General features: G+C 55.5%; 14 protein-coding genes across 22 annotated transcripts; 6 read left to right on the forward strand and 8 right to left on the reverse strand.

Moving 5' to 3' along the window:
* Positions 1-64: 64 nt before the first annotated feature.
* Positions 65-724, reverse strand: KVP17_005353 (uncharacterized protein; the record flags this gene model as incomplete). The annotated part of the gene is made up of 1 exon (XM_068515163.1): positions 65-724. A coding segment is annotated over one exon (660 nt), but the record flags the coding sequence as incomplete, so codon positions are not given.
* A 252-nt stretch (positions 725-976) lies between these two features.
* Positions 977-1,297, reverse strand: KVP17_004720 (uncharacterized protein; the record flags this gene model as incomplete). Its single annotated transcript, XM_068523155.1, has 1 exon — positions 977-1,297. One exon carries the CDS (start codon positions 1,295-1,297, stop codon positions 977-979), a length of 321 nt encoding a protein of 106 aa, XP_068377975.1.
* Positions 1,298-1,399: 102 nt separating this feature from the next.
* KVP17_004717 (uncharacterized protein) lies at positions 1,400-5,313 on the reverse strand (the record flags this gene model as incomplete). Of its 2 annotated transcripts, none has more annotated exons than XM_068523152.1 (3): positions 1,400-1,825; positions 1,854-4,703; positions 4,744-5,313. In XM_068523152.1, the coding sequence occupies 3 exons, from the start codon at positions 5,311-5,313 to the stop codon at positions 1,400-1,402; spliced, it is 3,846 nt and encodes a 1,281-aa protein (XP_068377972.1). The 2 variants fall into 2 exon arrangements, with proteins under 2 accessions (XP_068377972.1, XP_068377971.1); XM_068523151.1 differs by having other exon boundaries at positions 4,744-5,010.
* Positions 5,314-5,384: 71 nt separating this feature from the next.
* Positions 5,385-6,881, reverse strand: KVP17_004718 (uncharacterized protein; the record flags this gene model as incomplete). Its single annotated transcript, XM_068523153.1, has 1 exon — positions 5,385-6,881. One exon carries the CDS (start codon positions 6,879-6,881, stop codon positions 5,385-5,387), a length of 1,497 nt encoding a protein of 498 aa, XP_068377973.1.
* Positions 6,882-7,035: 154 nt separating this feature from the next.
* On the forward strand, positions 7,036-9,555 carry KVP17_004708 (uncharacterized protein; the record flags this gene model as incomplete). Of its 2 annotated transcripts, none has more annotated exons than XM_068523135.1 (1): positions 7,036-9,555. In XM_068523135.1, the coding sequence occupies one exon, from the start codon at positions 7,036-7,038 to the stop codon at positions 9,553-9,555; it is 2,520 nt and encodes an 839-aa protein (XP_068377955.1). The 2 variants fall into 2 exon arrangements, with proteins under 2 accessions (XP_068377955.1, XP_068377956.1); XM_068523136.1 differs by having other exon boundaries at positions 7,297-9,555.
* Positions 9,556-9,680: 125 nt separating this feature from the next.
* On the reverse strand, positions 9,681-11,048 carry KVP17_004711 (uncharacterized protein; the record flags this gene model as incomplete). 2 transcript variants are annotated; one of them, XM_068523140.1, is made up of 1 exon in its annotated part: positions 9,681-11,048. In XM_068523140.1, the coding sequence occupies one exon, from the start codon at positions 11,046-11,048 to the stop codon at positions 9,681-9,683; it is 1,368 nt and encodes a 455-aa protein (XP_068377960.1). The 2 variants fall into 2 exon arrangements, with proteins under 2 accessions (XP_068377960.1, XP_068377961.1); XM_068523141.1 differs by having other exon boundaries at positions 9,681-10,994.
* Positions 11,049-11,246: 198 nt separating this feature from the next.
* KVP17_004712 (uncharacterized protein) lies at positions 11,247-12,860 on the reverse strand (the record flags this gene model as incomplete). The annotated part of the gene is made up of 1 exon (XM_068523142.1): positions 11,247-12,860. The coding sequence occupies one exon, from the start codon at positions 12,858-12,860 to the stop codon at positions 11,247-11,249; it is 1,614 nt and encodes a 537-aa protein (XP_068377962.1).
* A 48-nt stretch (positions 12,861-12,908) lies between these two features.
* Positions 12,909-14,734, reverse strand: KVP17_004716 (uncharacterized protein; the record flags this gene model as incomplete). 3 transcript variants are annotated; one of them, XM_068523149.1, is made up of 5 exons in its annotated part: positions 12,909-13,419; positions 13,448-13,558; positions 13,585-14,569; positions 14,598-14,700; positions 14,729-14,734. In XM_068523149.1, 5 exons carry the CDS (start codon positions 14,732-14,734, stop codon positions 12,909-12,911), a joined length of 1,716 nt encoding a protein of 571 aa, XP_068377969.1. The 3 variants fall into 3 exon arrangements, with proteins under 3 accessions (XP_068377969.1, XP_068377968.1, XP_068377970.1); XM_068523148.1 differs by lacking the exons at positions 13,448-13,558; positions 13,585-14,569; positions 14,598-14,700; positions 14,729-14,734 and having other exon boundaries at positions 12,909-13,361; XM_068523150.1 differs by lacking the exons at positions 12,909-13,419; positions 13,448-13,558; positions 14,598-14,700; positions 14,729-14,734 and having other exon boundaries at positions 13,581-14,384.
* Positions 14,735-14,928: 194 nt separating this feature from the next.
* On the forward strand, positions 14,929-16,590 carry KVP17_004719 (uncharacterized protein; the record flags this gene model as incomplete). The annotated part of the gene is made up of 1 exon (XM_068523154.1): positions 14,929-16,590. One exon carries the CDS (start codon positions 14,929-14,931, stop codon positions 16,588-16,590), a length of 1,662 nt encoding a protein of 553 aa, XP_068377974.1.
* A 194-nt stretch (positions 16,591-16,784) lies between these two features.
* KVP17_004709 (uncharacterized protein) lies at positions 16,785-17,552 on the forward strand (the record flags this gene model as incomplete). The annotated part of the gene is made up of 1 exon (XM_068523137.1): positions 16,785-17,552. The coding sequence occupies one exon, from the start codon at positions 16,785-16,787 to the stop codon at positions 17,550-17,552; it is 768 nt and encodes a 255-aa protein (XP_068377957.1).
* Positions 17,553-17,604: 52 nt separating this feature from the next.
* On the forward strand, positions 17,605-18,561 carry KVP17_004713 (uncharacterized protein; the record flags this gene model as incomplete). The annotated part of the gene is made up of 1 exon (XM_068523143.1): positions 17,605-18,561. One exon carries the CDS (start codon positions 17,605-17,607, stop codon positions 18,559-18,561), a length of 957 nt encoding a protein of 318 aa, XP_068377963.1.
* Positions 18,562-18,892: 331 nt separating this feature from the next.
* On the forward strand, positions 18,893-20,082 carry KVP17_004715 (uncharacterized protein; the record flags this gene model as incomplete). 3 transcript variants are annotated; one of them, XM_068523146.1, is made up of 3 exons in its annotated part: positions 18,893-19,353; positions 19,409-19,587; positions 19,616-20,082. In XM_068523146.1, the coding sequence occupies 3 exons, from the start codon at positions 18,893-18,895 to the stop codon at positions 20,080-20,082; spliced, it is 1,107 nt and encodes a 368-aa protein (XP_068377966.1). The 3 variants fall into 3 exon arrangements, with proteins under 3 accessions (XP_068377966.1, XP_068377967.1, XP_068377965.1); XM_068523147.1 differs by lacking the exon at positions 19,616-20,082 and having other exon boundaries at positions 18,905-19,417; XM_068523145.1 differs by lacking the exons at positions 18,893-19,353; positions 19,409-19,587 and having other exon boundaries at positions 19,663-20,082.
* An 89-nt stretch (positions 20,083-20,171) lies between these two features.
* On the forward strand, positions 20,172-21,755 carry KVP17_004721 (uncharacterized protein; the record flags this gene model as incomplete). 2 transcript variants are annotated; one of them, XM_068523156.1, is made up of 1 exon in its annotated part: positions 20,172-21,755. In XM_068523156.1, one exon carries the CDS (start codon positions 20,172-20,174, stop codon positions 21,753-21,755), a length of 1,584 nt encoding a protein of 527 aa, XP_068377976.1. The 2 variants fall into 2 exon arrangements, with proteins under 2 accessions (XP_068377976.1, XP_068377977.1); XM_068523157.1 differs by having other exon boundaries at positions 20,226-21,755.
* A 31-nt stretch (positions 21,756-21,786) lies between these two features.
* Positions 21,787-22,062, reverse strand: KVP17_004714 (uncharacterized protein; the record flags this gene model as incomplete). Its single annotated transcript, XM_068523144.1, has 1 exon — positions 21,787-22,062. One exon carries the CDS (start codon positions 22,060-22,062, stop codon positions 21,787-21,789), a length of 276 nt encoding a protein of 91 aa, XP_068377964.1.
* Between the last annotated feature and the right edge of the window lie 35 nt (positions 22,063-22,097).

Raw genomic sequence — 22,097 nt, forward strand, 5'->3', positions numbered from 1 at the left:
TATTCCGAATCAAGGAAGCCGCCTCCCCTTCATCTTCCAGAGTCTCCGTGCCTCGAACAATCACCTTCACTCTGCTGTCCGATCCTCCTTGTCGGAACTGTAACGTCGTCTTCCTTTTCCGCGTCAGGAGGACATAGCCCAGGTCAGTGAGGACATCTTCCAAGCATGTCAAGTCGGGTGCATCGACATGAAAACTCATTCTCTTCAGTTGGTGTACTTCCTTCGCGGGCAGTTCCCCAGCAGTGAGCTTGAATAGCTGTTTCCCAGCAGACAAATCCCAGTAGGTTTTGAACTGGCGGATGTGTGACCTGCAAGACTTCAGGACACGTAGGAGGGTCTTTGTCAGAACGTCGAAGTCTCCTGGGGGGAATAACCCTAGAACACGAGACTCATTCGGAGTCAGACCATTCCAGTTGTCTAGGGGAAGTGTCTGCTGGTCATCAGACATGAAGTCATCAGTTCCGACGTCAGTCGTGGGCAGGACGCCTATATTCTGAAGAGGGGACAAACACACGTCATCAGGGTCACTTTGGAGGGGTCTTACTTGACGTGGACGTCTCAACGGTTCGACATTGTAGACTTCGTAGGAGTCGATAAGATGACTTACCAGTCCAACGAAATGCAGCGCTGGTGGCGTCGGGATGGAATCAAAGCAAAAAATAGTTCGGTGGGTGCCGACGAACAGAGTGTGGACTGGTCCCTTAAAGGCTAGGTGACTTCGCATTAACAAAAATGAATTAAAATAAGTTGACCCACAGTCTAAGTTATTGAGGATTAAAAAAAAACCTCGAAGTGTGCCTACCGACGCTTCAGTTCGATGGCGAACCATCGTCGACAGGGTACTTGAAAAAAGAACGTCAGCGACAAGGTTATTTTTGTTGCTCAATTATTTTTGTTGCTGACGGCTAGAACTGGTTAATGCAAGGAATGTCTGCAATCGGGCTCATGACAGGGCCATTCTGCGAGCGTGGCAGTCTCATGTGCTGTTCTGTGTTCTCTCGAGCGTCTCGATCCTCTCGAGAAGTCGTTGAGCCTTTTCCTTCTCCTCTTGTAGCTCCAACTGGACCTTCCTGCTGTCCTCACCCTCTGAGTCAATGACAAGGATAGACTGCTGGCGTTTAGAATGGTGGGTCTTGTGTGGATTTTCCGCCGGTGAGTCCGAGAGAATTCCCATAACGAGGCAGTAGATGCAAAGGAGTAAAAACACTGCCAACACTGGGATGATGATCCCGAGAGCGATTACGTAATCAGATGTCTTTGAGCTTGGAGCCACCACATACACAGGCGATGTCGTCATAGCCGGTGCCACGTGCACACAGAAATCTATGACGAAACGGTTGTCGAACACACTATTACGAATACCAGGCCAATTCCCAAGACAGATAGAAAACTAAGGGAGCTACGGTGCCGTAGTTCCACCTGACTGGCGGTCTTCAGTAGCCCTCGGATCCATTGCCAGTGGTGCACTCAGCATAGTACGCAGCTGCCGTTTCAAACTGACGTCAACCGCCGGCATCGACGTGGTTGCGACCATCATAACCGCCTCCGAAGGTGGTTCGTGTTCGATGAGCGTTAACAGCTGGCGAGTTAGGTGCTCGGCAATGCCTTTCACTGTGTCGCACGCTTCAGTCTGCTCAACCGCTTCCACTGAGCCCTGTTTTTCATGGTAGGACGCGTCCAACAATAGGCAGCTGCCACGCGAGGTGAGCATGCGGTTCAGCGCGCGAAAGAGCGCTGAGAGGCGTACGAGGTGACCTGCCAGCGCCTCCGCGCCCAGACGTTTGGCGTCCACAGGGGAGCAGAATGAGAGGAATACGATGAGCATCTGGGTGACTGGCGGTAAGGAGTCTTACGGTTTTTGCCAGGCCTTGGGTCTCGTCCTCCTCGTCGAACTCAGCCGCGTTAACGGCGGATATGGCGGCACCAAGGCCGGCTCGGTCGGCATCGTTTGGCAGAACAGGTCGGAAGAACGTGGGTAACTGCGCATTGAGAACGGTGACGTCCTCCCGTAGGCTCCTGGCAACCTGTTTCCGGAACGCCAGTAGTGGGTCGAGTAGGGCCGGTTCGCTTGACTTGCTCTTCAGAAGACCAATCGCAGTTGTGAGCAGCGAGTGGAGTTGCCCTGCCCCAAGCAGAGTGATCAGGTACTGCGACATGGCGTCAATCTTCTGGCTCATCTCTGTGTATGAGGACTGAGCGCGTGAACGCGCCGTGCGTAGGTGCTCAGCGGTTCGCTGCCACGGGTCTTCGAGAGCACTAACTAGTTGCTGGACGTGCTTGGGTTTTTTTACAGACAGAACATACCGAAACAAGGGCGACGAGTGATGTAAAGCGAGCTCGTGTAGCGGCGTCGTTGAAAGGACTCCTTGGACCGACTCGAAGGAGCAGCGTTTCTTCCAAAGGGACACGGGGAAGGACACCCGTGGAATGACCACTGGCTCAACGAAGAGGGGGGGCGCCTCTGCCCTGTCGGCAGGCACTAGTGTTCGGTCCGGTATTCGGTCCAGCGGGCGTTCGGTCAGCAGCCCTTGCATCCGGAACGCCTCATCAATGAGCTCGGCGACGTCGTGCAGCTCGTCAGAGGGGACTCGAAGAATGACGGCCTTCGCGTCCAACAGCAGGCGACAAAGAGGCCGACCTTGAGCTGAGCGCAGAAGATCGGGGTAAGCAGCTACGAAGTCAGCGATGCTTCCGGCGAGGGCCTTGATAGTCTCGACGGTAACCGCTCCGTTGTTTTGCCGATGTGCAGTCCAGAATTTGGACAGCTGCCGCTGTAGGCGTCGTTTCAAGGCCTCGCATATCGATCGGAGAAGTTGAGAGCTGTTGGTGGGAAGCCTGTCTGGCTCAGCGATTTCATTGGCCAAGGAAATCAGTTCCAGCAAAGATTCCTCCGGAGGCAGCAGGTTCTTTTCGCCAGTGGACTGTACGAAATCGCGAAGCCACTTGGTTGCAGCCTGGTCGATGAATTCCTCGCTTGTAGAACCAGGCGTGACATTGACACCCCTCGATAAAAGTCTACCTGCCCTCTCTAACAACACGCTCTCGATGCTAGTCAGACCAGAGCGGGGCAGGGCCCCCTTGGCAACTACGCTGTCCGCCCATGAGACCTGATCGCCTATTAGAACGGGATAACTGGATCCCTTCGCAGAAAGGAGCCGACTGGCATCCTGAGAGCTCAGCACCTCCCGCATGAAGTCAGCCATGGTTAGGGATCCCTCGGATAGCTTGAGCTGAGCTTCACGGCTGAGGGACAGCGTGGTGCCAGTCTCCGAGCTCAGCGCGTTCCCCTCGAGTAACAGAGTCGCCGGTTCAACAAGTCCCAAGTTGTGGTGGAACCGGCCGCTCAGGTCCTTGAACGTCAAATATCCCAGAAAGTAGTCTGCTGGCAGGCGCCTTCGGCCGGTACACAATCCACGTATAGTCTCGCCAGCCAGTATGAGTAGCTTTCTCTGCTGGTCAAAATGAGGGGTATCCCAGCCCCCCTGCATGGCGTTCCCTGCCTGCTTACACCACCATAAGATGACGCTGGTGGTGAATTCCTGAAGCTTGAAAGTTGCCTCCGCGAACGAGGCGTCGCTTTCCCTAGCAAAGTCAGATCGGTTGGCCACGTGGTTATGGAGCTTCTGAGCGGTCTGGAGCTCAGTGATCTTCGCCTCCATCCGTTCAGTTTGAGAGAGGTGGGCAGCGGAGAGGTCTCTCTGCCGTGTGAGGGTCTGGACGCATTCCGTTACTACTCGGAGACCGCCTCGACGTAGTCGCTCCCGAAGCGTGGCGTCCTCGGGGATACCAAAGGGGGCTGCGCCTTCAAACTGCAAGCAAAACGCGTCACATCGGCGCTTCAGGTTGACGATGGGCTCGAGTCCAGGGTCATCAGCGGAACTGCGACGCAGCCGGATGAGCAGCACGTCCACGCGGTCCTTTAGGTCGCTCGCTTGTCGAGCCATCTCCCGGTGGGCGACGCCAGCGGCCTCTAGCGCCTCCAGTGCCGCCTGCAGTACCGAGGTTACGGCTCCGACGACCGGAGATTGAGTGCCTCTCTGCTGCATCTCTCGGACCAGGAAGGTCGACGGGACCGCTGCAGGCACGACATCGCGCTGGCTGTCTGCAAGGATCCGGCGGCAGGAGTCCTGTAGCCACTGGGACCACTCCAGGAAGTCGGGGTCCAAAGAGGGTTGGCTCCGATCGAGGCGGATTTCGGCTACGGCCACCACGCTGGCAACGGCCATTCGCAGCTGTGCATACCTCCTGCGGGCCTCGTCGCCCAGAGCTGCATGCTCGTGGAGCCTCATGCTTCGTTGTACAGATCTCATCTTGTTCACTACAATGAGGTAGGACTTCAATGTGAACCAGCGACCTCTAGGACACAAGTTGATCTTGTTGTACTCCGCAATGAAGGATTCCAGCTCGTTCATCGACCGTAGTAGCGTAGCCATATCTGGCGAGCCACTCCACGCCTCTGTCGGGGAGCCGAAGATGCTGGCGCTGCTTCCAGTAGGGTCTCTACGCCCTAACCGGTTTGTAGCTGGGATAGAACGTGTCAGACTGTCTCTGCTGAAGCCCATGCTGCTGCCGAGGGTGTCTCGGAAACCATAGCTGCTGCTGAAGGGGTCTCTCTGGTGACGCCAGCTGCTATTCAAGGGGTCTCTGTTGTAGCCATAACTGCTTTGCAGTGGGTCGCTGTACCTTGACAGATTTGAGCGAAGCTGTGACAAATATGACATACATGACTCTACTGCTTCTTACGGGAGTGTTCGCCCCTTCCAACGGCATTTCCGTCTTCCACGGCGCAGGACTGGGCCGCACCTGCGGCTTGGTGAAATCAAGTGGGTTCCCCTCGTCGGTTTCATCCTCCTTGGTGGGTGACCTTCGGGGCTTATGGCGGCGAGGAGTCTCTTTCCGGCGCTGTCGCAGCTTCTTTGGTCGTCTCTTATGTTTGCTCTTGGACTTTTTCTTTACATTGATGGCGGACTCCAACCACTGCACTACTGGTTGCGCCGCCGCTGCTGGCATGGCCCGTTGCGGCACCAGTGGTTGTGGAACGTAGATAGGTTGGGGTGCAAATCTAACAGGTGTCGGAGGAGCCGCTAAGTTGGGCCTGGTTAATCGGGTCACTGGTCTGGGGGCGGGTCTAACGACCTGCGGGGCTCTTTGGTGCGGCAAAGGTGCGTTTGGTACGCCCTTGGTATGCGCGCGAGGGAATTTGGCAACATCCAGAGATCCCGGCCGCAGATGAACTGGAACTTCAGTGGCGAACAACGAGAATGTTTGCCACACATTTTCGGGTGCCATAGTTGGCGTTGAACGGGAAAGCATAACGAAAATGGCAGATTCAATTGTAGCAACACGGAGTCAGCTGAGCAAAACCATTCACCACATTTGAGACGTCAGAACTCTGCGTGGCCTGGGAAGCGAGGGTAGGGTATCACATCTCGGATGTTCTCGACTCCAGTGATGAACATCACCAGCCTCTCGAAACCCAGCCCGAACCCGGAATGCGGAACGGAACCGTAGGTACGTAGATCTCTGTACCACCAGAGTGATTTCGCGTCGACCTCCTTCTCCTTCATCATAGCATCAAGCTTGTCGAGGTCGTTTTCGCGCTCGCTGCCGCCGATAAGCTCACCAATCTTGGGGACCAGCACGTCCATGGCTTTCACAGTGCGGCCGTCGTCATTGGCCTTCATGTAGAAAGCCTTGAACTCCTTGGGGTAGTTGTAGACGATGAGCGGTTTCTCGTACACCTTCTCGGTCAGGTAGCGCTCGTGCTCAGAAGCCATGTCCATACCCTCGAACGGCTTCTCAGTGAAGGATATCTGACCGCTTTCGCTGTGCGCTATAAGTAATTTGACCGCGTCGAAGTAGGGAAGGCGACCGAAATCGCTTTGCACTACCTGTTGCAGGCGTGCTAGGAGCCCTATCTCCTCGTTCGCGTTCAGCCAGTCCAAGTCTGCAGCGCAGTGCTTCATCGCCCACTGTACGAGGTATTTGACAAACTTCTCAGCGAGTTCCATGTTGACTTCCAAGTCTGCGAAAGCAACTTCTGGCTCAATCATCCAGAATTCAGCCAAGTGTCGAGACGTGTGGCTGTTCTCCGCTCTGAAGGTCGGTCCGAATGTGTAGACGTCGGACAGGGCGCAGCAGTAGTTCTCCACCGCGAGCTGACCGCTCACCGTAAGGAACGCCTTGCGTCCGAAGAAGTCCTTCTTGTAGTCGACCTCGTAGCCCTTGTCTTTCACAGTCTTCACATCTGCCATCTTGTTAGACTCGGGCAACGCAGTGGTCACCTGAAACATCTCACCTGCGCCTTCGCAGTCTGCAGACGTGATCAGGGGTGTGTGGACGTACTGGAAGCCTTGCGTTTGGAAGAACGTATGCGTAGCCATAGCCATCTGAGATCTAACGCGGGCAACCACTCCAATTAGGTATGACCGCGGACGTAGGTGAGCGATCTCCCGGAGGAACTCGCGGCCGTGCTTCTTCTTCGCTAGAGGGTACTTGTCTGCTGGACAACGCCCCAGCACCACCACGCTGTGCGTAGCTGAGTCCGTCACTTTGAGTTCAACCAGCTGACCTTCAGCAGGTGACTTTTCGAGGGCACCGACAATGCGGAAGGAGGCCCCGGTCCCACTCTTCACGACCTCGTCATAGTTCTCGCAGCTCTCCTTCGCGACCATCACCTGCAAATTCTTGTGCGAAGAACCGTCATTGATCGCCAGGAAGGAGAAGGCTCCTCCACCCTGCTTTCTGATTGTCTTGGCCCATCCGCAGACAGTAAGGACCTCGCCAATTTTAGAGGAGGCATACTCTTCGTCATCGACCAACGCAGCTACCCGGGTACGTCCATTGCGGAGTTTATCGATTCGAAATTCAGGAACATCCATTGGTTAGAAAAATGCGTTTTTGTTGTTGCCCCACAGAAGCAACCTCGTCCCCAATGGAATAACTGTCCACATATCCATCTGTTGCAAAATTGTGGCTTCTAGGCCTGGCCTCTTGGACATCAGTCACAAAAAAAGTGCAAAATACGTACGTCCTATGCAATCGAGGCCCTCGGAGCACGGACAGCCAGGTCCTCCGCAACAGTGGACCTCTCCAGACAGTGCGTCCCGCCCGCCATCGTACGGACTCGATAGAGGGGGGGAAGCTGCCTCATTGAACGGTCTGCCAGATTTCCAGTCGTCGACGCTCACAAAAAGTGTTACGACTCGGATAGATGCTCGTGCAGCTCCCCGGATTCTGGTGCAACCTGAGGTATCGACAGACCCGCTCAGACGGCACGTGGACTCCAACAAGTTGATGCCGCCGTCGGTCACGTCGTTGTATCAGGTCACCGATAGGAACAATGCTCCCTGTAGATACATTCGAAGTTCTCTTGCGCTACTACCTTCTCACGGCGACACCCTCAAGGCGTCTAATATTCCATTCGGCATTGTCGTGGAACCGTTTCCGCGGTTGCACCCAGAGGAGAGGCCCTTGCCGGTGGTAGATTTCAGACCTGAGGCAATTCCGGAACTCGGAGGCGAATCATTCTTCCCTAGGTGTATCAACAAACATTGCGGTGCCTTCATCAGTGGCCAAATAGCATTTCAGAACTCCAGAAAACAGAATTCCCACGTTCCATGCCACATTTGCCAGGAGAGCTTCCCCGTTCCAAGCTTCTACACCGAGGCCCTTCGTCTCCACGACCAGGCCGTCCAGGCTGAGGGCGGCGACCCCCGCTACGTTAGGTACGAACTATTTCTCGGTGCCATCGACTCCGTTTTGCTCCCGTCGAAGGAACCCAGCGGGTTCGCACACATGTTCGTGGTGGACACGACGACCACTGGCTTGGTCGGAGGTGGGGCCTTGGCAGTTTTCCACGGGCTGCAACAGATCGTCAGGACTGTTGATTTCCCGGTACGGATCGCACTAGCAACATTTGACGCCGCTTTCACATGCTGGGCGGCTGTAAATGGGAAGCCCGCAGCCTTCATAATGCCCAACACCGCGGATCCCTTCGCGGTGGTGTCAGCAGAGACCGCGCTGTTTCACCTTCCAGACCAAAGGATGGAGCTGATCGAGGTATTAGAATTTGTGTCGAAGCACTACAGAGGCGTTATTGAGCGTGTTCAGCGGTCTGCGGAGGCCTCCACTATTTCAGGTTGCACTCGAACCGCCATTCGGGCGGCCACCTCTATTCTGGGCACCTTACCCTTGCCTGGAGCTGTGGTCACTCTGGTTCTTTCCTCGGAGCAGCCAGCCGACGACTGCGACGACGGCTCCCTCGTGTCCGAGTGCATTGTGAAAGGTGTCTCCGTGGACCTCATCGCCACGGTCCCTCCTAAATGCAGCGTAGGCCTACCCGCCTTGGCTCACGTGCCACGTCATACCGGCGGGACCATCCACTACCTCGGGCAGTTCAACATCGAAGTCGACTATGCCGAGCTCGGGCAGCGGATATTCGAGTCGCTGACTATTCCTAAAGGCCTGAACTGCCTTGTCAAGCTGCGCTGCCCCCCTGGAATCCGCGTCAAGAAACTGCTGTCGCCTGTGTCCATGAACAGCCCCTCTGGCTCGGTCGGCAAGGAGGCCAGCGTCGTACGGTTACCCCGTCTTGACGCCGACTCAGCCCTTGCCTTTGAATTGGAGTACACTGGGGATCTCGAGGACCGGCGACGGGCAGCATTCCAACTGGTGGTGCTGCATAAAGATGTCTACGGCCGCAGAGTTCACCGTATCTTGACTCTGACGTTGGAGATCACCTCCTCGCTACAACAGGTCTTCCGTTATACGGACCCCAACTGCGTGTCGCTGCTGCTCACACGCGAGTTCGCTCTCGGACATGGATTTGCGGAGGCGGACGACGACGCACCTCGGAAAACTTTTGAGCGAAGGGTGGTCGATACTCTTTTTGGTTACCGCTTGCATTGTGCGGCCAACTCGAGCAGCGATCAATTGATTCTTCCGGAGTCGTTGAAGCACCTGGTGCTTATGATGACCGGCGCCCTCAAAAACCCTGCCTTCCGACACGTTCGATGTATCAGCGACGAGGAAGACCGACAAGCGAACTTCCTATTCCTGCTGCAGGCCACTCCGCTGCGGCTTTCATTGCGCCTGTACCCCCGACTTTTTCCTCTGTACCGCCTGTACGACCTGGACAAGCACAAGCACGAGCGACTCGAATTCATGGGGCTGCCTCCTGATGGCGAGGAGGCGGGAGACCACGTCTGTCTGACGCCGAACCTACCCACATCCGGTACCTCTGTCGTTTCGGATGGCGTATTCCTGCTCCAGACGGGTCTTGAGTACCTCCTGTACGTCGGCGCTGACCTCCCTCTCGACTTCATTTCGCAAATCGTGGACCCTCCCCCAGAGGGCCTCCCTTTGACTGACCAGACTACCCCTTGGATGCGGGTCAACAGTCATACAGCACTGGGACGTGAGTTTTTACCAATAGCTGATCTTTTGTTCAACTTTCAACTGAAATCTTCCAGAGCGCATTTTGGCCTTTCTGAGCGAACTAAGTCGACGAAACATCGGAGTTGGGTTTTGTCCTGTACGCGTAGTTGCCCCTAAAGGACGAAATGAGTCGCAGTTCATCTGGCATCTTGTAGAAGACCGTCTTGGTTCAGAGTCAGGCTATGCAGATATGCTGTGCGAGGTTCATCGACAAGTATCTGCACGCCTCAATGGGTAGCGCCTCAGGATAGCTCTCTTCGTCGTTTGTTTTGATTCTTCGTGAACTGGCGGTTTCGCTTTCGGCTGACGATCCTCTCCTTGTCGAACACCTGGTGAGCAATGCTGGCTGAGGCCTCCGCCTTCGTAACTCGGTTCATATCCTCCAGTCCGTGCTCTTCCTCGTAATCAGGAACAGCTTGCATGGTCACGCCAGTCTTCGCCTCGATGGAGTTGACGTTAGATACGTCGCGTTTTCCGCTCACGAATGTCAGCACTGTTCCCTTGCGCCCAGCTCTACCGGCGCGGCCAGCGCGATGAACGTAGTTCTCCACATCGGCGGAGGTGTCGTAGTTCGCAACCCAATTCACCATCGGAATGTCCAGCCCGCGTGAGGCAAGGTCCGTCGCCAGCAGGATGCGCGTTTTCTCAGATCTGAAACTATTCAGGCTGGCAGTGCGCTCCCTTTGAGGGACGCCTGAGTGCAGAGCCGACACCGCAAAGCCAAGATACTCAAGAGCCCTCGCTAAACGCGCGACGGTCTCACACATAGCGCAAAAAATGATACCAGAGCTGGTGAGGATCTCTGATTCCTCCTCCTCGTCGTCATTCTGGTTCGCGCCATCACCGTCCCACGACCGATTCTGCTTCACCACAACTCCGTTGAAGAGCATGTGGTTCTCCATAAGTCTGACAAGGTGGGTGAGTCGAAACTCTGGAGGGACGCACAAGAACAAGTGTTGCAGCGTCTCTGCAGGCTTGCAGTCCGCATTCAGGTCCATCAACACCGGCACAGCTCCGCCAAGCCGCTCATGCCAGCTTTTGACGTCATCACTGATGGTAGCCGAAAACCACAGCGTCTGGATGCTCGCAGGAAGCGTAGATATGATGCCTTCGAGGTCAGACTTAAACGTGTCTTCAGTCAGTCGGTCCGCTTCGTCGAACACCAAAAAGCGTGCGTTCCGAAAGGCTTTCGTGTAAAACTCTTGATCTGCATGAAAAATGCAATTCAGGCGGCCTGGTGTACAGACTACCACGTGCGGCCTCCGCCTGAGACGCTCATGTTGATTCACCAAGTGCTCACCACCAATTACGGCCTCGACTCTCAAACTTAACGGCGATCCCAGAGTCCGAAATTGCTCAGCCACTTGCAGAACCAGCTCCCTGACAGGCTCGATCACAACAGCAAACACCCCGTAGGGGTCGTCAGAGAGTTTCGAGATGATAGGCAGCGCGAACGCGGCTGTTTTGCCAGTGCCTGTGGGGGCACCGCCAACCACGGCCTTGCCCTCCAGAATCGCAGGAATCGCTGCTATCTGTATGGGTGTTGGGGTGTGCATGTTTAGGCTCGAGCATGTCTTCTGCAACCATCGTGGGAGTAGGCTGAAGGGCATATTCGCTAATTGCTCCTAAATCGTCGTCCTCGGCAGCTTATTCAATGTTCTCTACTTGTTCTACTCTACACAAACAGCACTCAGATCAGGGAGCCACATGGTTGAACATTCCATTGAGGGCGTCGAACGGAGTTAGGTTCTTTGGTGGTTGCTTCCAATCACGTTCGTTAGAGGAATCACTGTTCTCGTTGGCCCGGGTCATCTCAAAGTCTTTGATGTGCAATAGGCCACTACCTCCTTGGCGTAGCGACGGAACTTCTCGTCGTTGTGCATTATGTCGTGGAACGAGTCGTAGGGTGAGCGACTCACCTTCTCATGCAGCTTCTTGCTGGCTTTCTGACAGATCAGTTTGAAAGCGGACCTGTATTTCTCGTAGTCGCGCGCTCTAAGAGATTGGAGCTCTCGGTGGTCGTACAGCTCCTTCTTCACGAAGTCCACCAGACCGTGAGAGGGATTGCCCTCCTCCCGCCTGGTCGAAGGGCCCCTCCGAGAGTGCCTCTCCTCCACGCGCTGCCGGCGGAACTCAGCCACCCGGGCGGAGTGGATTTCCATACGCCTCGCAACATCTGCCTGTTCGGCCAGCCGACGAGCCGTCGCGTTGGTAGACCGACTTCCGTGGGCCTCGCCTTGGTCTAGGATGGCCTCCAGAACGGTGGTGGTGCGCCCTGGAATCTTCTCCAGCGTTCCAAGTCGGTCTGGCACAGACTGGGGGCTGGGTTTGGCCGGCGAAGCTGGAGTAGGGGTGTATTCCTCCACGCTTCTCCGCTCGTCGGCCGAAGATCGAAGCAGCTCCGCCAGTGCTTTGGCTCCCGACACTCGCTCTTCGTGAGATTTGACGGCGTCCTCCAGGTAGCGAGTGTTGTGCTCCACCTCCAGGCAAAATCGGCCCTCCTCTAGGTCCAGCGGATGCTGCCTCTCCATTTCAGGCTCGGGATCGACTCGCGCTCGTTTCCGCGCAGCCTTGTTCGGATTGGGTGGGACTTCAACCGGGAATTCTAAAAACGCGTTCTGTCGCTTGATTACCGTCCTCACAGCGTACGCACGCCCTTCTTGGGTGGTAAGCGTCTCGCTCTCCACGCAGTTCGGACAAAACCAATGAGCTACACGTGGGAGCTCTTTGTACCCCAGACACATCCAATGGAAGGTTCGTTGACATAAGCCGGACGCACCGTCGCAGATGAGTATTGTGCTCGGATCGTGACCACTGCCGCACACGTCGCACACGTCATCCTCTGCGGCGAGCTCAACGGTTATGTCATCAGGGGTCTGGTCCTTCTTCTTCGTCGGCAACCAATCTGCTCGGGTGCCACAGACAAACCGAAGAAGAGTCTGCAGAGTATCGTCCTGCGGCGCTTGATCAGTTTGGTTACATACATGAAGGCACGATACAAGGTTGTAGTGAGCCAGCGCGTGGTAGCGTGCCTTGCACTGAGGACAACTGTTCTCGATGTCGGTCCATTTGGTAATGCAGTCTACGTGGTAGCAGTGGTGGCAAGAACTTATGAGGCCTACAGATCCTAGCACTTTGTCGGAATATATATCTGCAGCCAGAGCGTGTGTGTCCTCTATCAACGGCAGGAGACAGGCCTCACAAAGATTCTCCTTTAGTCTAGGTATCCACACCAGAGGTGGGAAGTGCAGTTCTTCCACAACCTCCTTCCGTGGTCGTCGAACCGTCTTAATTGGTTCGCAAATTCTCAGATTGAACGCCACTCGATCGTCTTCCAGTTCTGAGCAAGGAGATGTAGTCTCAGGGCTACCATCCGGTTGAGGTTCGCGGATCCGCCGTTTCAGGTTTAGTTTTAACTGCATTGAGTGGATTTGATTTCCCGAATTTTACGCACCAATAATGAATTCTCTTTACATAGACGACTCGCTTCGGAGAACTGCGGCTGTCCCCTCGAATTGCTCCAACCAGCTATCATTTCCCCGGTTATATTGATACTCCACTGGTACCGAAAACGAGTTGACGACCCCATTGATGCCTCCCCCCAACACCTGCCGCCCCGAGCGTGTCCATGCCAAGGTGCTCATTGAGCACTCAAGATTGGAGGCGCGCAGCGCAGGTCTATCCGCAGAGCGGGCCAAGTCCCAGACGTCCAGGTGTCCAGCACAGTCGCTGGCGGTGAACACTGACGAATGCGTCGGCGACCAGACTGCATTGAAGATGAAGTCGTTGTACGCTTCTATCACGGCCAGGGGCGTCTTCTCCGCGCTGCGCGGATTCCACACCTTGATGGACCAGTCCATGGAGGTGGAGAGAAGCAACTCGGACTGCACGTCTGGGCTGACTATCTGCGAGTGCAGGGACATCACAGGCGCGTGGTGCTCAAAGCCGTCAGCGTGAATGGCCTCAGAGTAACCATGTTTGCTGCTTAAATGTATTAGATAGAGCCTACTTGGATGACGTCGACGCTTCCAGGATCATGCCATCAGAGGTCCCTAAGAACGCATTGAAGGCCCCTGGCAGCGTCATACACGTACAAGTGAGCTTCTCCTTCTGCGATTTGCTGTGTAAGAACTGCCAGAACCTCACTTCGGCCGGACTATGTCGATGCATTCCGTCGGCGACGTGAGCATGCCTAGGGCCCAGACGCTCATTCGGCTGTCCGTGTCCACAGACACCAAGTTGTACGCGGACGCCGCGCCGCTGAACTCGATCCCACAGATGTCGGTTTGGTGGCCCTGCATTGACAGCGCCGTTCTCTGAGTTGGCGTGGAGCCCGTTCGAGTATCCCATAGGAGGATCTGTCCAGCGGTCGTCCCGCCGAAAATGAGGTGAGGGTTGTAAGGATTGACGGCGCAACACGTGACGGGCGCCTGAGCCGTGAATACGTACTCAGGTTTCGCGTTCATGGCCATGTTCCACATCAACACGACACCATCAGAGTCGTAGGGTGAGGGCACGTCTCGCTCAACGTAGGACGCGAGAAAGTACTCTGGGTATGAAGGGTGTGCCACGACATGCGACACGGGTCGACCTTTTGACCAGGCGTCATCTACGAACTGCGTTCCGACCGTTAGGTCCACCGCAGCGTTCAGATCTCCGGTTTCCGAGCCGTATACCCTCACGGCGTCACTTGCGTGCAGGACCTTGGTGATCAGGGTGGCCGCCTCCTCGAAGAATTCACCGAACGCTATGCTGCTCAAGTGTTGCTGCCGTTCGTCCTCGGTGAGCTCTGCGATCTCCTCTACAGGGGCCACCACCGGCTCTGGCACCACCGGCATGGACTTCTCGCTGACGAGGACCTTGGCCGGCTCGGGCGCAACGGGTATCGGGGCCACCGCCTGTACAGTGCGGTCCATAGTGGTGACTGACCTGGGAATGATCGACATGGATTCTGAAACGCGGCCCCATGCAGTCGAACCCGCCAGCAGACGCTTCCTGGTAGGCTCCTTCTGGACCGTCTTTGCGACTTCGAGCTCTCTCACTTTTTGGTCCAGTTTGGCGGATACCTGTACTGGGGCCACAGAAGCGAGGGCCTCACGGACGAGTGTGTCTACGTCCAGGTTGAGGCGGGCTGTGTGACCCACTGGCGAGGGCCTCACGGGAAGCCTTCTGCTCCTTCTGAATGCCCAATTCAGCAAGTCTGGCTCGCGTATCCTCCAGCTCCCGACGCCGCTGGTCAATCACTTGCCTCAGGGCTTCTGCCTGCGTCAGCCACACTTGCGTCCCTTACTTGCATCGATTTGCCTAATTATACACTCACACAAAGACTCATCTGTGCTGAGTGCACTGCCCGAAGAATAGCGATTTGCGGCTCCATTCGCGGGCTACCTGTGTGTCATGGACGTATGTGTGGTGAGCGGTTGTGTTGAGTTCAGTTCCGAATGAAACCGATTTCGGCCCCATCAGCCGTTAAAGCAGAATAACTGACTGATGTTAGATGCTCGAGTTGGTAAACCTTCCAGTGATGACGTTCAAGCATGCCTAACCGATCTCTACCAGATTACTATGCTCTATGCGTACTGGTGCAACGACAAACATCTGGACAAGGCATATTTCGAGGTGACGTTCAGGAAGAATCCCTTTGACGGTACCTTCTGCGTGCTAGCGGGAGTAGACGAGGTGGTTCGTCTAGTGAATACATTTCATTACACCACCGCCCAAATTGACTTCCTCCGACAGCAAATCCCCCAAGCCCCAGACTCATTCTGGATGTATATAGCCGCGCTTGACTGCTCAGAAGTAAAGTTGGTGGGGGTGCTTGAGGGCACAATTGTCTTCGCAAAGGAGCCCGTGTTACAGGTACACGGGCCATTGGGAGTCTGTCAGCTGTTGGAGACGCCGATACTGGCTTTGCTGAACTTCGCTTCCCTAGTGGCAACGAACGCGGCCCGCTTCAGGATCGCCGCGGGCCCTGACAAGGCGCTCGTGGAGTTCGGCCTTCGGCGAGCACAAGGCCCCAACGGAGGGCTGTCCAGTTCAAAGTACTCCTATCTGGGGGGCTTCGACGCCACCAGCAATGTTCTGGCCGCGTTCCGATTCGGCATTCCTGTGGCAGGTACAATGGCCCATTCTTTTGTCACGAGCTTCGAGTCTTTGGAGCAGATTCAAAACCATAGGCCCCAGTACTACAAGATGGACTCGCAATTCATTCCGCTGCTGAAGGACAAGCGCCAATTTTTCTTTGAGAAGTGTTCGTCAGCGCTGCAGCTTGATGCCAGCCTCCCCAATGAAGGGGAATTGGCAGCATTCGCTTCCTTCGCCCTTGAGTTTCCCGAATCCTTCTCTGCTCTGGTGGACACCTACTCTACAGAGGTGTCCGGGATTCCGAACTTCATCATTGTCATGCTAGCCTTGCGCGAGTATGGGTACACACAGGGTGGCATTCGTCTCGACTCCGGAGACCTGTGCTACCTTTCTCGACGCGTTCGAAGCATTCTAAAGACCGCGAGTCTGGTGCTAGATTTCCCCGAACTAGCTGTTGCGACAATTACTGCTTCGAACAACATCAACGAAGAGGTTCTTTACTCACTGAGTCAGCAAGGACACGAAATCGACACCTTCGGTATCGGGACGCACCTCGTTACGTGTCAGGCACAACCTGCCCTGGGGATGGTGTACAAGCTGTCCGAGCTTAACGGCCGACCGGTCATGAAGCTGAGCCAAGACATCGAAAAGGCAACCATGCCGGGACACAAAGCACTCTACCGGTTCTTCAACGACGATGATACACCGATCTTGGATCTCGTTCTGAGTGCGACAGAGACTCCTCCGGAGCCCCGAGAGCGCTTCTTCTGCCAGCACCTGACGGATATGTCCAAGAGATGCTACGCCATTCCCCAGAAGGTGGTGCCGCTTCTGGTGACAATATGGGACGGCAAACTTGTGGATGAGTACCTTCACTTCTGGGAAGAAGATCACCACGAGTATCTGAAAGTAGCCCGCCAGCGCTGTGCATTCCAACTGCGACGCATGCGACAAGATCATCTACGTCACCTGAACCCCACTCCGTACAAGATAAGCGCCTCGGCGGCCTACGCGCAGCTGTTCAAGAGGCACTGGGACGACACGAGCCCTGTCGAGACTATCCGTTAAATGCGTGTACGGCTGTTTGTCACAACATGACACAGCTCAACTTCCCCGGACCACAATGGTGCCGCCTCTCTGAGAGCAGACCTCACACGTTTTCGGAGGCACGCCTGGCAGACTTTCCGACTACACTCTGCACACATGGCGAAAACGCCCCACATCCTCGCGTCTAGCTTGAATTGCAATCCATACGTTTAGACATGTGTTCAGAGGTGGTACCAGTCGATAATGGGTCCAACGGGCACTCACCGTTGGCTCCCTTGACTCCGCTGCAGCCTTCAGTGGAGCAAATCCTACCTCTGGGGTCACCCTTGTGGAACTCGTCAGACCAGACTCTTGTGGCGCCGCTGGCGCGAAAGCGCCTGCTCTCGCCAGTTGCGCTGCGGTCGCCGGACGTGATGTCAGCAAAATTCACTGAAGCGCTGCTGGACCGAGGGGTAAGAAGGTGCCGCAACGACAGGAACGTTATGTGTGCTCTTCCGACAAAGCCTAAGAGCAAGTTGCCTAGCTGTTTGAAAGCTGTTACGGAGAGTGTTCCCAGAGAGACGTCTCCCCAGCGCAGCTTCCGCAATGTATGGGGGCGTAGAGTTTGTCCTATGCCCCTCGGAGCCGCCGTGCTGCTCGCTGACCATTCACCCGGATACGCACCACACAGGTCGGAAGACGACTCGAATTCCGACTACTGCCTCACGGTGACTGCAGTGTCGACTGAGAGAGGGTTGAGCAGTCTATCTGCTGTCTCTGACTTCCTAGACATAGATACGGACTCCAGTGAGACGTCCATGTCGACGCCATCACCCAAGCGAGTGAGATTCCGCCTCCAACCTTCTTGGCACTACTACTCTGCCGACCCGGAGCCCGACGTTGAGGGGCCTTGGCATTACTACCGTGTGGCTCGTCGTCCTGAGCACAATAGATTTCAATTCGCTCCCGAGTTCCGCTCTTCGCGCAAACGAGTTCGTTGGTAACAGCGAAATTGCTGTTGACACATCAAGACTGCACACGCCGCACACGTTTCTCATGAATATTAGAGCGGTGCCTGACGAAACCGTAGCGTTGGTCTTCGACTTCCATGGTGATAACTGCACACCAGTAGCTTTCCTGCTGGCAGGAACCGGTGGGCCTATCGAATCGGACGGGCTGGACTTCGGCGTGTCCGTAGTGGGGACGCGTCTGCGAATTTCTCTGTCTGCCGTCCCAGAGGGACGAGATCTGGCAGTGGGCCTCTTCGCGGAGAAGGGGACGCTCAGTCCCATGGACGCTACGATGACCTACCTTGCACTTGACAGTGCTATGGAGTTGGGGGGCCACACCTTGGCAAAACTTGAAAGCAGCAGCTGGTCGACCTCCGCTGTGCTGGTGGGCACTCTGTCGCAGACGGGGTTCGAATGGCAATTCGCAGAGCAAAACCTACCATTCGACTCGCGAGAGGAACTGCTGGCGGCAGGTGTCGTCTCTGGTTTAGGCCTCACTTCTGGTTTAGGCCTCACTTCTGGTTTAGGCGTCACTTCCGCTTCAGGACCTTCAAACACTGCGCTGACGACTTCAGTTTCCAGCATTGCGGACGCGTCTCAGACTGCCCTCTTTCAACTTCAAGCTGCGCAGGCCTCTCACATCACACTTTTGAAGGCGGCGCTATTGGAAGTTGCGACCTCCCACAGAGCCAGGTGTGAGCGTATTTCCAAGCAGCTGTGCCTCACAGAACAGCAGTTGCTCGAAGCGCGGCACGCCATTGACGAGCTGCGAGCGGCCAAAGCGCCGGATCCGGCCGTAGCCCGCGTAATCACGTCGGAAGAGCAGATTCTAGAAGACATAGCGGAAATACAAAGGCGCACGTTCCGGCTGCGACAGGACCTGCAAAGGCACAAAGAGAATCCAAAGCAGATGTTAAAGCTTTCAGAGCTTATGCGTGCGCGAAGGATGCCTTTAAGGTCCCTGGAAAACTTCATCAGTGATTTTAGTGCGACGTGGAAATAAGATCCCTAGAAACTTCAGCAGTGATTTTGTGCGACATGGAAATAACCCCTTAAAGTAATTTCATTTCAAGAACCATGTCAACACGCGTTACACAAGGAGACTCGCCGTGTGAATCCGCTGAATCCGACACTAACAAACTAGAGTGTTTGCGGATGTGGTCCTTCAGACCCCGCAGAAACCTACCATTGCCAGACTTTGACGGATTAAAGAAGCTGAGGGAGCGGCCAGAGCCCGAGACACCTCCCACGATGGTGGTGACTCCCCACGGGTCCTCGTGGAACTGGCTGCATGGCAAGGGACGTGTGGTGTTCCTTATGCCATGTGATTTTTAATGAAACTCAAAATGAGGTACCTGCTCCTCCTCCTTACTGCAAAGTGCAGTCGAATCCCCACCATCGAGGAGGGGCCTGTAGTCCCACTGGATAGTCAGGCTGTGTGTGTTTTTCTGGTGAAATGGGTTGATCACCAGAGGCGTCTCCTTCCCACAAGAGATGAGGTCTCCGCGCATCTAAACTCTGATGACCCGACCAGCGCGCGTGCATGGTTCAGCGAGGTGTCTCACAAAGAGCTCGATGTCACATTCCACGTCCACGAATGGTTGGTATCTCCGGCATCAGAAGCTGAGGCTTCTGGAGGTGCATTTGGGCTTGGTGCCAGCCTCAACACAGCTGTCATCGTGAGACGCAGGTTGAATGACGATCAGCGCGCACTGATGTCCCGGCCACTGGACCTCTCTGCATGCGGAAAGGAGTATCACGCCGTCCTCCTCCACAGCGGATTCGACGGGTGTTGGTACGGCAATGACCCTCACGGTACGGCGTGGGTGTCGCGAGGGGGCACCAATCAGCCGCGTTGACCGAGTCCATGCGCAGATGACCTTCATCTACGAGGAGATTGGTGGTGCGACTTTGCAGCGCCTGGCCGTGCAGTCGGTACTCTGGGGCTGGACGCACCAGATAGCTCGTCGAGGGACTATGATTCACGAGTGGATGCACACAAGAGGATTGACTGACATGTGTGGACCTCGTAGGTACCGGGAAGGGCGCCGATTCAGCGGCTAGGTTGGACCACTTCGACCTCATGTGCCAGAATAAAGGCTGGATGGGGGACTATATCCATTTGTTTCTGGGAGCACCTCACCGAGTGATGCTGGGTTTATCAGGAGTTCGCGTAGTCGAGGGGTACGCGACGCTCCGAATTCTCGCGGCCACAGGACCCAACCGAGATGTCGTGGCAGAGCTGCCTCTCGACACGGACACGCGCCTCTTGGTCGAGTATCGGACAGCTACGGGTCTGGACCAAGGCATGCCCTGTAGGGAAGGCCTTTGCGGCGGAGTCGTCGTTTGGAGGCAGCATCTGCTTCGTGGGCTGACCATTGAGCTCACGAATGCACTGCAAGGAGCTGCTGGTCGACTGGGTCATCCGGGTGACGTGGTGGAAGTGGGGCCCTGGAAGATTCAGGTTCAAGATCTGACTCCTGACGAAGCTGTTGTCACCGTTACCCAAACTTTCTCCGACTAATGCTACCCGTTGCTGTGCTGCCTTCTCCCCACCATTCATGGCGGATGACGCATTTCGAAAACTTATTATTAGAGTTTCAAACAACACAAATGTTGTCTCCCCGAACGCGAAATGTCGTGCAAAGCGAAATCAATGCTGCGTTGATGTTGGCTGGACCGCACCTTGAGCACTCCGTAAGCCACGAGAGCATCAAGGAGCTAGGTGAGCTGGTCACGCCAGGAACCAACGTCAAGTCCGAGTTCAACTGCATCGTCTACGCCATGACGAACTGCCTGCAGAGGAAAGAGAAAGGCAGCGATGCCATGCGCATATCTAGACTGTACCTCGGCGGCCCTTACGGTCGTCGAACCGCGATCGGATGTTACCGAAAGTCAATGGTCTACGTGTTCTTGCAGCAAAGTCGTTTCGGAATGGACGGCCCCGTAACTCCTAATGGGCCTTACAAAGTCGCGGAAACCCTACTGCGTAGGCTTGTTATGCCCGGATGCGAGGTCACTGTACACTCCTGGGTTCCTGGCCAGGACTTTGTACGAGTAGAAGTCGATGCACACGAGTTTTTGGTCACCTTCGTGCCCTGTCTCGGTCGGAACTGGTCGGAGCAGAAGCAATTCGGGATGGCTCAGCTGAAGAAAAGCTACGAGGCGGGTGGACTGACGCGTGCGTCGCCGCTGAAGTATGTGCTGGTGGAGTCTGCCTTACGGCAGTTTCGGGAAATCGGAGCAGAGACTTTCTCTCTCCTAAAGTTCACCCAGTACTGGGCATTTTGTCATCGACTGCCTTTGTCCTTGGAGGCTCTCGATGCTCTCACAATTCGGGTAGTGAGAAGAGTTGAGCACGACGGGGCACAGGCGGGAAACGAGAATTATAGGACCATAGATTGTGTGGATTGCTTCCGCAGCGTACTTGAGTATCTGGAGACGCCTGCGAACTTGTACAATCTGATGCTAGAGGATAGCCCCTTCGACTGGCCGTGGGCACCCGACGATGCCTACCTGGTGCTCGACCTCGAAAATCCGTACCTCAACCTTGCCGCCGAGATCACTCCAGCGGAATGGAGACACATACAGCAGACGGCGAGTACGTGCATGCAGCAGCTGGACGGCAACGATTCTCTCATGGCTCTGCTGACTCCGAAACGGAGGCCCAGATCATGCGACAGACTGCTCGTGCCTGCCGCGTTGCTCACAGCTATGGCTGCGCTTCCACTTATCGTGCACTTCGCCGGCAGCCACAACATCAAACTCGCTCGTAAGTTCTTCGCGGCGCGCACTGCCCTCACCCTTTCTGCAGTTCACGAGCTACACCGCAAACTGGCGAGTCTTGTGCCCGAGGCGTGTGCAGAGGTCTTCAACTCTATGAGGAGTGACGCAGTCAATCTTGACGTCGCTGCGCAGTTCCAGTACTGGTTCGCGACGCTACGACACACTGTGCTTCCCACTGTGCGTCTGTCTGCCACGTCGGCGCTCAACGCACTGCGAGGCGCTGCTAAGTACCTGATGGATCAGGGGCGACAATTTCTCGAGAAGCAGGAGCTGCAGGAAGAGTGCACGAAGATCCTGACCCTGTTGAAGCGTGTGGTACTGGAGGCTGGCGACGGGATCAGTCGAGCTGGTCAAAAGGCTCTGCGGGTAGCTTTTGAAGCGGTCCGAAGCAGATTGGATTCGTATGCCTGAATTGTCAGACCTAGAGATAACATTTTCGCGGTCACACATAGCATTCATTGGGATCTCTCTCGGTTTTTTGGCAGCTTCGTTTTATCATAAGAAATCCCCAGACAACGGACCATATCCATCCTATGATAAGCACAAAACTAACGAACTGAAGAGAACCTATGATCATGTCTGAGAGATTATGCGTCACTGCGCCACAGATTACGGTTCCGAATCCTGGCAGAATGAAGTTCAGCAGGCCGCAGGCTATTGTTACTCCACGGGTGCCCAGCGGCACAATGAGCATTGTCGTGCGCTCTACCACGCCCATTTAGAATTATTGCCGGCACATTGCATCGAAAACAC

Source organism: the organism of the source record quoted next, assembly GCF_019968985.1.
Source record: "MAG: Porospora cf. gigantea B chromosome Unknown PgB_NODE_166_length_31905_cov_125.617, whole genome shotgun sequence".
Classification (NCBI taxonomy): Eukaryota; Apicomplexa; class Conoidasida; order Eugregarinorida; family Porosporidae; genus Porospora; species Porospora cf. gigantea B.